The 13,040-nt window shown below is 52.6% G+C and overlaps 1 protein-coding gene and 1 non-coding gene across 3 annotated transcripts; one reads left to right on the forward strand and one right to left on the reverse strand.

The window, feature by feature from the left end:
- Positions 1-1,457: 1,457 nt before the first annotated feature.
- PRRT1B (proline rich transmembrane protein 1B) lies at positions 1,458-12,839 on the forward strand. Of its 2 annotated transcripts, XM_006128388.4 has the most exons (5): positions 1,458-1,637; positions 2,327-2,444; positions 9,003-9,403; positions 10,634-10,774; positions 11,728-12,839. In XM_006128388.4, the coding sequence occupies exons 2-5, from the start codon at positions 2,411-2,413 to the stop codon at positions 11,872-11,874; spliced, it is 723 nt and encodes a 240-aa protein (XP_006128450.1). In that variant the 5' UTR covers positions 1,458-1,637; positions 2,327-2,410; the 3' UTR covers positions 11,875-12,839. The 2 variants fall into 2 exon arrangements, with proteins under 2 accessions (XP_006128450.1, XP_006128451.1); XM_006128389.4 differs by lacking the exon at positions 2,327-2,444 and having other exon boundaries at positions 1,465-1,637.
- Positions 3,998-4,069, reverse strand: TRNAE-CUC (transfer RNA glutamic acid (anticodon CUC)). Its single transcript has one exon. It is a non-coding gene; the product is annotated as a tRNA-Glu (tRNA).
- Positions 12,840-13,040: the final 201 nt, after the last annotated feature.

Here is a 13,040-nt window from a genome sequence, read left to right on the forward strand (position 1 = left end):
TGTGCTCTCTGCAACACTTTCACTGACAATGGCACAGATGCTTTAGAGAATCCCAGGTGCCGGTAAAATGCCAATAGCTGTTTTAATGGATGACGTGCTGGGGACCAAAGCGTGACATCTTTGTGTGTGGGGGGGGGGGGGGGGAGAGGAATCAACACTGGCAACTTTTCACAAAAAAATATTTGTAACAAAGAAAAGCCATTAGTGACAAAATGCCTTTCACGTGAAAATATTCAAAGCATCTCTGCTTGTCTGGGCTTGGGAGAGGCACTTTTCCTATGCAGCCCCTCTCCCCATCAGTGTCTACCTGTGCCAGCTCAGCCACAACTGCCTGACGTGTAGCATTGCTGTGTTTTGTTAAAACAGAGCGACAGCGTTCCACCCCAGAAACAGCTGCAGCCCAGGTTAGGAGAGGCTGAGGGATATGGTTTTATTTAGTCTGCAGAAGAGAGGAGTGAGGGGGGATTTGAGAGCAGCCTTCAACTTCCTGAAGGGGGGTTCCAAAGAAGATGGTGAGAAGCTGTTCTCAGTAGTGTCGGATGGCACAACAAGGAGCAATGGTCTTAATGTGCAGTGGGGGAGGTCTAGGTTAGATATTAGGAAAAACTATTTCCCTAGGAGGGTGGTGAAGCACTGGGATGGGTTCCCTCAGGAGGTGGTGGAATCTCCATCCCTAGAGGTTTTTAAGTCCCATCTTGACAAAGCCCTGGCTGGGATGGTTTAGTTGGGTTGGTCCTGCTTTGGGCAGGGGGCTGGACCCAGTGACCTCCTGAGGTCTCCTCCAGCCCCAGGATTGTGTGTTGCTCCCCAATGTTCTCGTCCACCAATTTGCTTTGTGAAGAGGAAGAGACTGGCCTGCCCCGACGGGGACCGGCGTTGCGTAAAAAGCCCCTTTCCCAGGAACATTTCACACTCATGCAAGGGGCCGATGGAAGGGAATTCCTTTGTCCATAGTGGGGGAGAAGCTCTCTCAGGCAGAATCCTCCTTCCACTTGTCCCGGCAGCCACCTCAGCCCAGTCCAGGTCTAAAAGCCAAAACAGCAGCCCTGCCTCCCAGTGCCAGTTATTTAATGTGATTTGGCTCCAATAGGTATTTACAGTTCAAAGGGCTTTGTGGCCTGTTTGGGGGGGTGTCCCTCCCCCTCTATTGTATCCCCTTATCTGGAGCAGGCTCTGACAGGCTTATGCTCCCTCTGCCAGGGTAGATAGGGAAGTCTGGTCTCAGTGCTGAAGTCTGGCCTTCATCCTTCCCCCCCACCTCCGCCCCGCCCCCAGGAGCAGGGAGATACTGGTACAGCCTAGCCTGGCTGGGAACGCCATGGCACGGGAGCTATGCTGCCCTTGTGTACACAGTCGTCTGCAAACAAGCTCGTCAATTATTAATAAAGCTCAGCACAGCTTCAGGAAACCGAATGCAAGCAAGGAAAGAGGCCGGGACTTAGTTCACAGGACAGTCACGCCCAGGAGAAATGCAGGCAGAGGATCCTCACTCTAGCCCACGAGTGTAGATAGCTCAGGAGAACTTCCAGGGAACAGCTGATCCCACTGGCAGGGAATCTTCATTGGCTTTGGGACGCACCACAGCATGGTCTGGAGTGAAACCAAGTAAGACGAGAGAGGCACGTCCATTAATTCAGGTAACGTGAACGTTCCTTTCTTTTGGGTCGAGCACTATAAGGGCCAATCTAACTGAATTAGGTTGTGTCTGGCGAAGGGAGACCTCTGGAGTCTATGCAGTTTCTAGCAGTCAAATTAGGGTCTATCAAGAGTTATAGGGTCTATCTGTGAGCCAAGTAAACACTAGCATCTCCATGCCACAGATGGGAAACTGAGGCACAGGGTTGGGTGACTGACTCCAGGGCACAGGGCAAGTCAGTGTCAAAACCAGGATTAAAACTCAGGAATTCCAGGTTGCCAGATGGGGCTCAGAGCATGTGACTCTTACCATTATTGGTTCACGTAAAGAGAAACCCCTCTGGGGAGTAGCGTGTTAGAAACGGGCACCAGCTGCCGGAGCTCGTTTCTGCTACGCAAAGCATTGCACAGTGTTTTGTGGGAGAGGAGAAAGCTTGCCTGCATGTGTTTGAGAGTTTCTATGTGGCTGGCAGCTCCCAGTCACCAAAGAGCGGGAGTGAATTCTCACTCTGTCAAGTGGCAGCAGATTTCAAGGCCTGGCCAGTGAGTTTCCTAGCAGAAGAAACCAGAGACATGGAATCTGGGTATTTATACTTCATACGCCTGTCCTTGGACAGAGGTGATCACAAATAGCATGCAGGCATTCCCCTCCTTCAGGAACTGTAGCCAAAATCCAATCCTTCATTTCCAGGAGGAAATTCTGCCCCAAGAAGTGATACTAGACAGAGAGAGCAACTCAGATTCTTCCCCTATCCCGTCCCTCCCCCACTCCTGCATGGAGCCTCATGAAGCTGCAGCATCAAGCACAGGTTGGTTTGGGCTGGATTCCTGCTGCTTTCCTAGAAAACCCCTGAATTGCACTGGATTTGGAAAGGGAACGTGTGAAACCCACCCAGGGTGAGCCCTAGTCCTGAGCAATCTACGTGCTGGCACTGAACCCTGATATCAAGTCCAGATGCCGAGAGGCAGGCCCAGCAACACCCCAATGGCAGGATCACACTGCAGCTGGAAGGTATGTGCAGGTTGAGGATACAGTCTCTCCCTGCAGGGCTGTCCAAGAGTTAACCTACTTTCAGCTGGGGGTTGCATGAGAGATGCACATGTCTTAGAGGGCACATACAGGATGAGCAAAATTCTCAAGTGTAACTTTTTTCCCCTGGGGGGTGACGGATAGATGCCGGTACACAAACACGTCACATTGGCAAATGCTTGTAGCTGGAGTTTTTTCGAAAAAAAGTCTAAGCCTTTTGTTTGGTCATTTTTTAAACAAAACGTTTTGACTTTTCGATTTGAACCCTCTCCTCTTCAAAATGACCTTTGCTTCTTGCATTTAAAGAGGGAGGGGGGGTAGATGAAAATGGAAATACAACATTTAGCTTGTCACCAACTAAGCTACATTTATTTATTTACTTCTTGATTTGCCAAACTGCAAAATTTCGCTTTCAGGGTGACCCCAAATGATTTTTTCCTCTGATTTTTTGGACCTACCTGTGAACACCCCGCTCTCCCGCCTTTTCACACAGCTCTAGGTCCAGAGACGCACTGACTCCTGAGAGGGAGTCTGGACACAAGCACTGACCTGGGGCAAGTCATGTGGTCTCCGTGTTTTGGTGTCCTGGTGTAGGAAGGAGAATCCTTGCTGCCTGAACTCACAGGGGTCTGGAGGAAGGGGAAAGCTAGCAATATAAACCAGTGTTGAAGGGCTGGGTGGTACAGATTGGACCTCCCTGGTCCAGCATCCTCGGGACCTGACTGGTACTGAACAACAAATTTTGCTGGACCAAGGAGGTCAACTCTGCCCCCCACCACCAGACTCCCCTCCTGGCCTCAGCTGCCAACACCCCCTCCCCTGCCAAACCCTGGACTGGCTGCTGCTGCCCAGCAGGCCAAAAGCCCACTTGGGCTGCTAGTCCCCAGCTGCCACTGGCCCCACAGATACCGTCAGCCCTGGCCCGGGCTCTCCCACAGCTGCTGCCAGACCAGGCCAGGCTGCTGCTGGACCCCCAGCTGCCCTATGGCTAATGTCACCAGCCCCACTGCCCAAGTGCCCACCACATCCATAGTCCCAATGTTTAGAGGTTCTACCTTTGGGTAAGGGGACTGTTACCCCTTTCTAAAACTCTGTGGGAGTTTTTTGGTTTGCCAGCTCCCAGTTTCAGAAGGGGAAGGGTTCATGAGACTGACAGACCCCAGAGACAATGGAAAGCAGCCAACACTCCAGCTCAGCCTGACTGACAGGTTGGACAGGCCAGTGAGGAAGGGGAGAGGCCAGGCCCCATCCTCCCTGTGCGCTGGGATTGTTCTGGCTCTCTCTGAGCAAACAGAGAGCCTAGGCAGCTGTCACATGAAATTGCATGCTGGTTTCCCTGACTGGGAATCGAACCCAGGCCACAGCAGTGAGAGTGCTGGATCCTAACCACTAGACCATCAGGGACACAGCCCAAGTAGTGCAAGCTGTGTGCTGAGGGGCAGTTTTTGCAGCTGCTGAGCTTGACACACACAGCTCAAGGAGCGCAGACCCTGTGTTGAGCAGCAGACTGGCAGTGCTCAGAGAGCCACAAGGAACAGAGAAGCAACGCAAGAAGCTAGAGACTGGCCAAGCAGCACCCTGCAGCTGGATGTGGTGAGCAGCTGGGAACTGCAAAGTGTGGGGAGAGGCTCTGGACTGGGAGAGGGGTCTGGCCACTTAGAGCTTGAGGCTGTGTGGTCACAGTCAGAGCAAGCGTGTCCAGCCTGCAGCCCCCCCCCCCCCCCGCAGCACATCCAAGGCCTCTAAGGGGCCTCTAAGGAAGAGACTGTGGACTGTCCTTACACTCTGCAGAATTCTGTGTTGATGTCCCCGTGCTACAGAGCAGGGCTGTGTGTTCTCATTTAACCAGTCTCATTTTTTCTTATTCTTTTCTCTTTAATCAGTTGATGTTTAATAAATTGTATTTGCTTTGAACCTTATGAAGTGATCACTAGGCCAAGAAGGCATCCAGTGAGAAGAGAGCACCTCGGAGTGGGGACACCCTAACTCCTACCCCTAGTGACTACAAGGTCGGGGATTAAGCCCCAGGAAACCTGGGCCCAGCCTTGTTGGGGTTTCGAGGGCTCTGCTGCTCAGGAGAGTGGAGGGGGAGCCCTCAGGAACAGGGAGGCCGTGCGGTAAAGGAAGTGGGAGCGGGGACTCAGATCCTTTCGCTGGTCCATTTCACCGGGGTGGTATAGAAGCCAGGAATGTTCCCCACAATAGCAGGACCATTCCCCCGCTTACATTTGCAGTTGCTCTTCTCCTCCAGAGGGGAGAGTCAAAAGCCCTGGAGTAATTTCTCTCAAAGGATTTAAAGAGAGAAGTTACCATAGAACAGGCCTAGCGGCCACCCACGGGTGCTCAGGCAACTGACCTGCCACTGCAGAACTCACCCAGACCTGGGACACTTTCGCCCTCAGAAGGAGCATGGATGTTTTTTGGCCGTTAGGTAATAGTGACGCCAAATGAGGGGAGCACCTACGCTCAGGTCCTGCTCCGCCCTGACATGCCTTCTCCATCAGAGACAAACCCCCTCCAGCTCGTCTTCATTTCCCTCATCGGCCCGGCATGCGTTGTTAACAGTAGCTGAACCGCAGGAAGGCGGGGGGGGGGGGGGGGGGGACGTTATGGCAGACATCCCTCTGGCAATCCCTGGCCAGACAGCCAAGTGCGCACGGAGAGGTCTGGTCAGGTGGGATCCCGCCTGACCAGGCCACAGAAATTGGGCAAGGCCCAGAAGATTCTGCCTGCCATGGAGGGCGGCTCTAGGCCCTGTAAGGCTTTAATATTGAATGGAAAGTTTCTTATGGAGTCAGAGTCGAGGCATTTCACGGCACTCGCAGGCCCCAGGGCAGGAATGTTCATTTCAGTCTTTGACGCAAACCGTTGGGGGGGGGGGGGGGGGGTTGGGGTTGGGCCTCCTTTCAGCACAAACCAGCTCTGAAGCCTGGAAGCTGAGCCAAGGCCTGACTGGGGTTTCACAGTGGGGGGGCGGCCCAGTTCGGAGGGGTCTGGGCCTCTCTCCTTGGCTGGCCGCAGCCTCAGGTTAGACACGCTCCAGTGGCCGCGTGTCACGCGGAGAGGGGAAGCCGAGCCCTTCTGCCGTAGGGGAAATTTATGCCCCACAATACGACCTGTTAGGAGGCTGCTCTGCTGTGCTGGCAGCCACTAGGGAGGGAGGCAGGCAGCAGCCTTGGGGTATGCACCTGGCTTGGCTTAATTCTCCTTATGTTGTCTGGAAGCCCAGGAACTGGAGCCGGAACTCTAGGCGCTTCCCGCTGATGGAGACTTTCCCCCAGGAGATTATTCAGACAAATTGTGGCATTTTGCACACGGACTGCGCTCGTCTGCCAGAGAGCTCGAAGTGTTTTCCCATCCCCAGGGTCCTCCCAAGAGACTATTCCTGCCTTCCCCCTTTTAAGACAGGAGAAACCAAGACCCAGAGAGGGTGCAACCTGCCCAGTGTCACCCCACCCAGCTGAGACTCAGTCCAGCCGCATCAAGACTCAAACATCTTGGAGGCTGGAGCACTAGAGACCCACAGAATCGCAGCAAAGTCCATGACAGAGCAGGGAACTCAGCAGTCCAGCTTCCCAGGTCCGTTCTACAACGTGGCCTCGTTTTAAGCAACACATGCTCAGCTTCACTGTCAGGAGCCACCAGCCACAGCTGGGCCCACAGTGACAATTCAATAACCCAACTCATTGTACCTTGAACCAAAGTGCTAGCGCACGACAGAGCAGCTGGTGAGCAGGGATTTGCTCTGTCAGGTCACTTCCTTTCCCAGCTGGTGGTTTCCAGAGGTGGAGCATTATTACTGCAGACCCCCTTTGGCTAGAATGGAGGAAAGGCCATTTCCAGAATCCAGTCAGTGAGCACCCAATTGTAGTTATGTGACTGACTCGCCATGTGGCCTCCTACTAGCTACCTCGCCTTGCTGTAGCAGCGTCTCCACCTATAAAATGAGGCTAAAGAACTTACCTGCCCACAGTAGGGGCCGATATGGGAATTATTTAACTGAAGCGTGCATTCAGCTTCTAAAAGTGCTTATATATGGAAACAGTTCGCCATTAAGTTGTATGCTAAGCTCAATAATTTACGTCCATCTGAAAAAAAATATCAAGTACCAAATGCAAACTGCAGGAGAGAGCACAGTGTGTAAGTCTCCAGTGCTACACACTATGGCTCCTCTGAGCCAAAGGCCAGCCGCCTTTGTCCATAGAGTCCTTCAGCACCTGAAAGGTTTCACTGCATGGAGAAGGTGGCTGTTGCCGTTGCACAGCACAACTACGCCTCTGCAGACTTGAAAAGTCACCATGAGCTGAGATTTATGCACAACATGAATAACGGCAGCTGACATTGTCCAGTGTTATGGACATCCTCGATTTTTGGTACTTTAATTGCATTTCCCCTCCTCCCCCCGAGTAATATTACAAACCACCCCAACATGTATGTGAACCATAAAGTCATGCAAGTTTCTGTGCTGTCACACACAAATAACCCCATCAGGGTCCAGCTTCACTTTTAATTTCACCTGTCAACATGCTTTATTCCTTTATATAAGTTTCTAAAACCCAGAAACATAGAATTCTAGAACTGGAAGGGTCCTCGAGAGGTCATCGAGTCCAATCTCCTGCTCTCATGGCAGGAACAGGAACTGCCTAGATATCTATAGGGATGATCTATCTAACCTGCTCTTAAATGTCTCCAGTGACCGAGATTCCACAACCTCCCTAGGCAATTTATTCCAGAGTTTAACCACCCTGGCTGTGTCTAGACTGGCATGATTTTCCAGAAATGCTTTTAAAGGAAAAGTTTTCCATTAAAAGCATTTTCGGAAAAGAGCATCTAGATTGGCACGGACTCTTTTCTGCAAAAGCACTTTTTGCAGAAAAGCGTCCGTGCCAATCTAGACGCGTTTTTCTGCAAAAAAGCCCTGATCGCCATTTTCGCGATCGGGGCTATTTTGCGGAAAACAAATCTGAGCTGTCTACACTGGCCCTTTTGCGCAAAAGGACTTTTGCCTAAATGGGAGCAGCATAGTATTTCCGCAAGAAGCACTGATTTCTTACAGTAGGAAGTCAGTGCTTTTGCGGAAATTCAAGCGGCCAGTGTAGACAGCTGGCAAGTTTTTCTGGAAAAGTGGCTGATTTTCTGGAAAAACTGGCTAGTCTAGACACAGCCCCTGACAAGAAGTTTTTCCTAATGTTCAACCTAAACCTCCCTTGCTGCAGTTTAAGCCCATTGCTTCTTGTCCTAACCTCAGAGGCCAAGGAGAACTATTTTTCTCCCTCCTCCTTGTAACACCCTTTTAGATACTTGAAAACTGCTCTAATGTCTCTGCTCAGTCTTCTCCTTTCCAAACAAAACAATCCCAATTCTTTCAATCTTCCCTCCTAGCTCATGTTTTCTAGACCTTTCATCATTTTTGTTGCTCTTCTTTGGACCTTCAAGTTTCTTCATATTTTTCTTGAAATGTGGTGCCCAGAACTGGACAGAATACTCCAAAAGAGACAGAATTTTTTGTTTCATCAACTCCCTTCTTCTCCCCTCTCCAAAAAAGTTCCTGGATTTATTCCCTATTCAAAAATCAAACATTGCCCAGTATGCAGAGCCAGGCAGAGGGGAAAAGGATGCTAGGCCACCAAGCAGCGAACTCAGATCTGGTGTGAAATCAAGCTCTATGTCAGCCGAATCCTTGGGGACATCAAGTCAAGGAGCGAATGAGGTGCCATTATATTGAGGTTCTTCTGTTCTTGCCAAACAGTTCCACCGTAAAGTACATGGAGATTCAGAGCATTGTAATAACCACCTGTCTTCGCTAATCACTTGGCCTGTGAAACAGGTACACAAACACCACGTTGGCTGCAATTCTAGTGCTTTGGGCTAGCCCATGAATACTAGACAAAAGCAGACATCCTTGTGTCTAGCCAGGCCTGTAGAGGTTCCGAGATTTGGAAGAGCCTCTCTCCTGGGGTGTCAATAGGACTGAGCTGGAAACCTCTGGAGAACATGTCATGAGATTTCTGGTGCTTGCTGCTTCTGGTCACCCAGAGCCCCCCTAGTATCTCAGCGTAGCTGCTTGGAGCACAGGAGAAAAGAGCTGGCTGCAAACAGCCTGAGTCAGTTCAGGGTTGGCTCTTATTTGGCTGGGTCTGTCTGTGGAAGGGGTGTGGGACAGGCTCCGTGTGAATGGGAGGATGAGCTGCTGTGGCCATTCGTCATGTGCGTTTGTCTGCAGGGGCATTGCTGGCTTGTCTCAGCACTCGGGAATGGGGAATCTTCACTTCCTCAAAGCAACAGTACCAGCAAGTGCCTGTCACTCACTTTAACCTTTGCTGCAATTTCTTCCAAGGGCCAGAGATGGAAGGCGACCTCTCCTGCACCTCCAGGGAGGGACTGCGGAGCTGCGAACCCCCGGAGGGAGGCGTGACGGGACCAGCCTGGGGTTCCACTGCAGACCACAGCAGAGGAGGGATGACAGGGCAGGAGCAGCAGGGCTGCACTTCTTCTGGACTCACCAGCACTGCCGCTGAGCCCAACTTCCCCGCCCAGGAAGGACAAGAACCCAAGTGCACTTCGGGAGTCACCAACCCAAGCTTTGCTGGGGATCCTCCACCCTATTCTCCTCCAGACCCAAAGGCTGCTCACATGATGTACCCACCCTTCCCAGCCATCTCAGGACAAGTGCCCATCATGTACCAGCCAGGACTTTTGCAGCAGAATGTACCTCCTGGCTCCTTCCCATACTCTATTGTATGTAACCGGGATGTTTGCTAGTGTATCATTGAATAGTTGTGTAGCCACATGAAATCTTATCGGTTACTCGACCATCCCTGGGTGTGGGGCTGGCAGCCAATGTGATCCAGCCCCACTCCCAGGGAATCTCCTGCCACTCCGCGCTGCTAGCATGGGTGGGGGGGAGACAGCACTGCAAAGCTGGTGCTGGGGGGGAGGCGGAACCGAGTTTTAAGCCTCTTAAGGCTTTATGCCTCTGCAGGAGGCAGTGCGGGGGGGGGGAGGGGGTGAAGGGGGGGGGAAGGGCAGGTGGGCCTGTAGCATGCGCAGGGAGCTGGCTTGAAAACTGTCCTGTGTGTATTGGCTCCAGCCTCTCCATCATCAGCAGGAACAGCACGGAGGTGGGGGGACAGGGGGAGGTGGATCCGGTGCTCATAGGGAGCTGACTTTTAAACCAGCTCCTTATAGGCACTGGGTCCGGCTCCCCCCATTGCTGCCTCTGACACAGAGGCAGTAAAGGCGGGTGGAATGTGTGTAGACAACAGGATGAACCTATAAGCCCAGGCTTATCGGTTAATCATGTAGTCGTCTACCCAGTGACATCCCTAGTATGCATCTCTGGTAGCACGTCTCATGAGTTTGGAGTGCAATGTTTGCCCCCTTCCTGCATCTCTCTCATTGGTACTGCAGATTAGTCACCGAGGCTGCTGTTTCCCCTGGTGTGACTGTGTTACCTGTGGCCAACCTTCCATGAGTGTATGGACTTGAGGGTGAGGAGAAGGCAGAGGATCCCAGAGCAGGAAGCAGGGCCAGCTGTGAGCACGTGCCGTGCCAAGCGACTGCCTGGACTCGTAGGCTAGTGCCAGCACCGCAGGGTCAGAAGAGGAAGCCAGCAGACAGGAAGGGCTTGGAAAGGGGCTGGTCTGTACCCGGCCCTTGCTTGAGAATCCCCAGATACCTTAGAAAGGGAAAAGCTTCCTGATGGTGCAGAATTGCCCCCCCCCCCCCCGCCACGGATGAGTGGAAGCCCCAAGGTGCGAGACCTTGAAACCCGGTGTGGACAACGCCCTGGTAGACATGGCAGTAAACAGCATAGGGAGCAATCCCGCAGAGGGGGGCGGGCCCTGCGTCTGCACCTTCCGCCATTCCACAGCAATGGGGTACCAAGGCGGTGGCCCTTGCCGCGGGACCCCCTCTCCATGTCGCATGTGCCCAGGAATGACCAGAGCCCTTTGCTTTGTGTTGCAGTACAACGGGCTGCCCGTCAGCGGGCTTCCAGCACCAGCAGACAGGGGGCGCCCGCCCAAAGATTACATGGTCGAGTCGGTGCTGGTGACGATCTTCTGCTGCTTATTGACTGGGGTGATCGCGCTGGTCTATTCCCACGAGGTAGGACGGGCCCTGCCCTTTCTGCTGCCTGGGCAGGCTGAACTTGCTTGGAGGAGGGATGTGGGAGTCCCTGTGCTTGGAATTTATTCTCCTCGTTAGGGATGGGAGCGGCTACGCTTAATAATAGGCAGCCCCGAGAGGAGCACTCCGGACGCTAGGCAACAAGTTACACGCTGGGGAGTCTTTCCCCTGCGCCGCTTGATACACGGGACATTGATTGTCAGCTCCACGGACACACTCAAAAATCTCTGCTTAACACCCCAAAGGCCGGCTGTACCCCACCAGGCCTGTCAACACAGGCATGGGATGTGGGAAGGCTGGAAGAATTCCTTTCCTCTCGAGATCGGGTGACCACTCACCCGTGTATACAGGGAGTCCCAGGAAACTGTCTGTTTCTTCCTCAAATCCCAAGAACACGGATTCGGCAAGTACCTCCCGGGGCAGAAAATTCCCCTTGCTCATTGCACTCTAGAATATAGAGCCCTACATGTACTGAGCCCAAACCAAACCCTGGCTGGGTCATCCTTTTGCTGCTTGGTTCCTATTCAACTGTACAGGGATCATTACAGCCAGACAATGTACAGCCTGTGTGTGTGTGACTGACTGACAGGGCCTAATCAGCTGGTGGTTGAAAGACAGCCCAGTGCACCTTGCTGCGCTTTCTGGGGAGACAACCACCACTCTTTACCCACTAAGGGGTTTTTTGGAAGGGTTCTGACAGTGCTGGCTTGTTTTCTGCCTGGATCCATGGTCAGAGCCTTAGATGGTCTGAAATTTCATCCCTTTCCCTTTCCATTAGTAACAGCTGCTGCCTTTGTTCTTTATCAGATGTGCTTAAAGCTGTGCACAGGGACAGGGGCTCCCCCTTTGGGAGGCCTCAGCTCTTGTCTTTGAAGTGAAAGGAACTTGTATCCCTCTTCTTACTGTCCACTCTCTCCCCCCCGCAACTCTAGACCCGAGCAGCCCTGAACAGAGGAGACCTGATCCAAGCCAAGCTAGCGTCCAGAAAAGCCCGGTCCCTGGTTCTCTTCAGCCTGCTCTTTGGAGTGTTCGTGTGCATCAGCTGGGTCATCTATGTGCTGGTGGTGCTTTATGTATGACAGAGCCCCCCACAGACAACAGGCTGCATCACCTTCTCTGCTCACCACCCGTGGGACCTGGGGCAAGCGCCTGGTGGCGGGCGAAGGCAAGTGCCAGGATACAGCAAAGGGGCATGGAAGTCCGAGGGTCTGAGCTGCCTTGCTTTCTGCTGGCAGACACTGGCCTGTGCTTGTCCAGCCTGGGGTTGTATTTCATTCTCTTCTTCAACTGCAATGACTGACGGTGTGGTCCCAGGCCCAGACGCTGCCCCAACGCCAGCACACAAGCCATCCGCCCGCCTCGTTGTGTCCCCAGGCTGGAAGACAAGAGAGCGTCACACAACTGAGCGCTGTGCTGCTGCAGTAACGGGGCAGCAGTCCACCAGCTGAACATCCTCGCCACAAGACACTGCACGTCCCAGGGCGCCTCCAGGATTTACCAGCCTTCAAGGCCTCGTTCACATCTTGTGGCCTCCATTCCCAGAACAGTATCTCGTTGGGAAGACAACTAGCAGTATCAGCAGGCCTTTCGCCACCAGCCCCCTCTCCCTGCTGATAGGGGATCTGAGGTTAGCTTGAATTCCTTTGAGACTTGTGATGAACAATCACCTCCCTCAAAAAAGCAGGGTCGGTGAAAACCTGGACTCCTGCAGGATCAGAGTTAAGGTTTCTGAGCTGGAACATATTCCTCAACGGCAACACCTTTTGGGATTGTGCTTTAGGCACACAAAATCAGGCGGTTTCCCTCTAAACCATGGCACTTAAATAAGAGGAAATGCACCTTCCGGATGCCCTGCATCTTGCTAGCTCTTCACATCCAGAATCTATGTTCAAAATAACCCGCTAGGAAAGGAAGTTTCAGGATTTCATTCCCTGCCATTCCACCTGGCCTGGGGATTGTGGCCCAAGAAAACTTTGAGAAACATACTCATCTCTCCCACATCCCTGCTTCTGGATTTCAATTAAAAAAAAGGGCTTGTCAAAAGCTCATGTTTCCATATGTAACCATGTTCACAAAAGAGATCCCCAGTGCCCTGTTTGAAAATCAGCCTCTCTCTTATGAAGATGTCATTCCATAATCCTTCCCCTTCCCCTCCTGAAACAGCTGCCTCTGGTCAGTCAGAGACAAGATCCTGGTTAGATGGACCTTGGGTCTGATCCAGCCTGACATTTGCTGTGTTCGTCAT

The sequence above is a fragment of the Pelodiscus sinensis genome, chromosome 22, assembly GCF_049634645.1.
Source record: "Pelodiscus sinensis isolate JC-2024 chromosome 22, ASM4963464v1, whole genome shotgun sequence".
Taxonomy (NCBI): Eukaryota; Metazoa; Chordata; order Testudines; family Trionychidae; genus Pelodiscus; species Pelodiscus sinensis.

Coding starts and splice junctions, on each gene's coding strand:
- PRRT1B (XM_006128388.4), top strand. CDS start 2,411: ATGGAGCCTCATGAAGCTGCAGCATCAAGCACAG. Junction 2,445..9,002: donor AGCTGCAGCATCAAGCACAG/GTTGGTTTGGGC, acceptor ATTTCTTCCAAG/GGCCAGAGATGGAAGGCGAC. Junction 9,404..10,633: donor GCTCCTTCCCATACTCTATT/GTATGTAACCGG, acceptor TTTGTGTTGCAG/TACAACGGGCTGCCCGTCAG.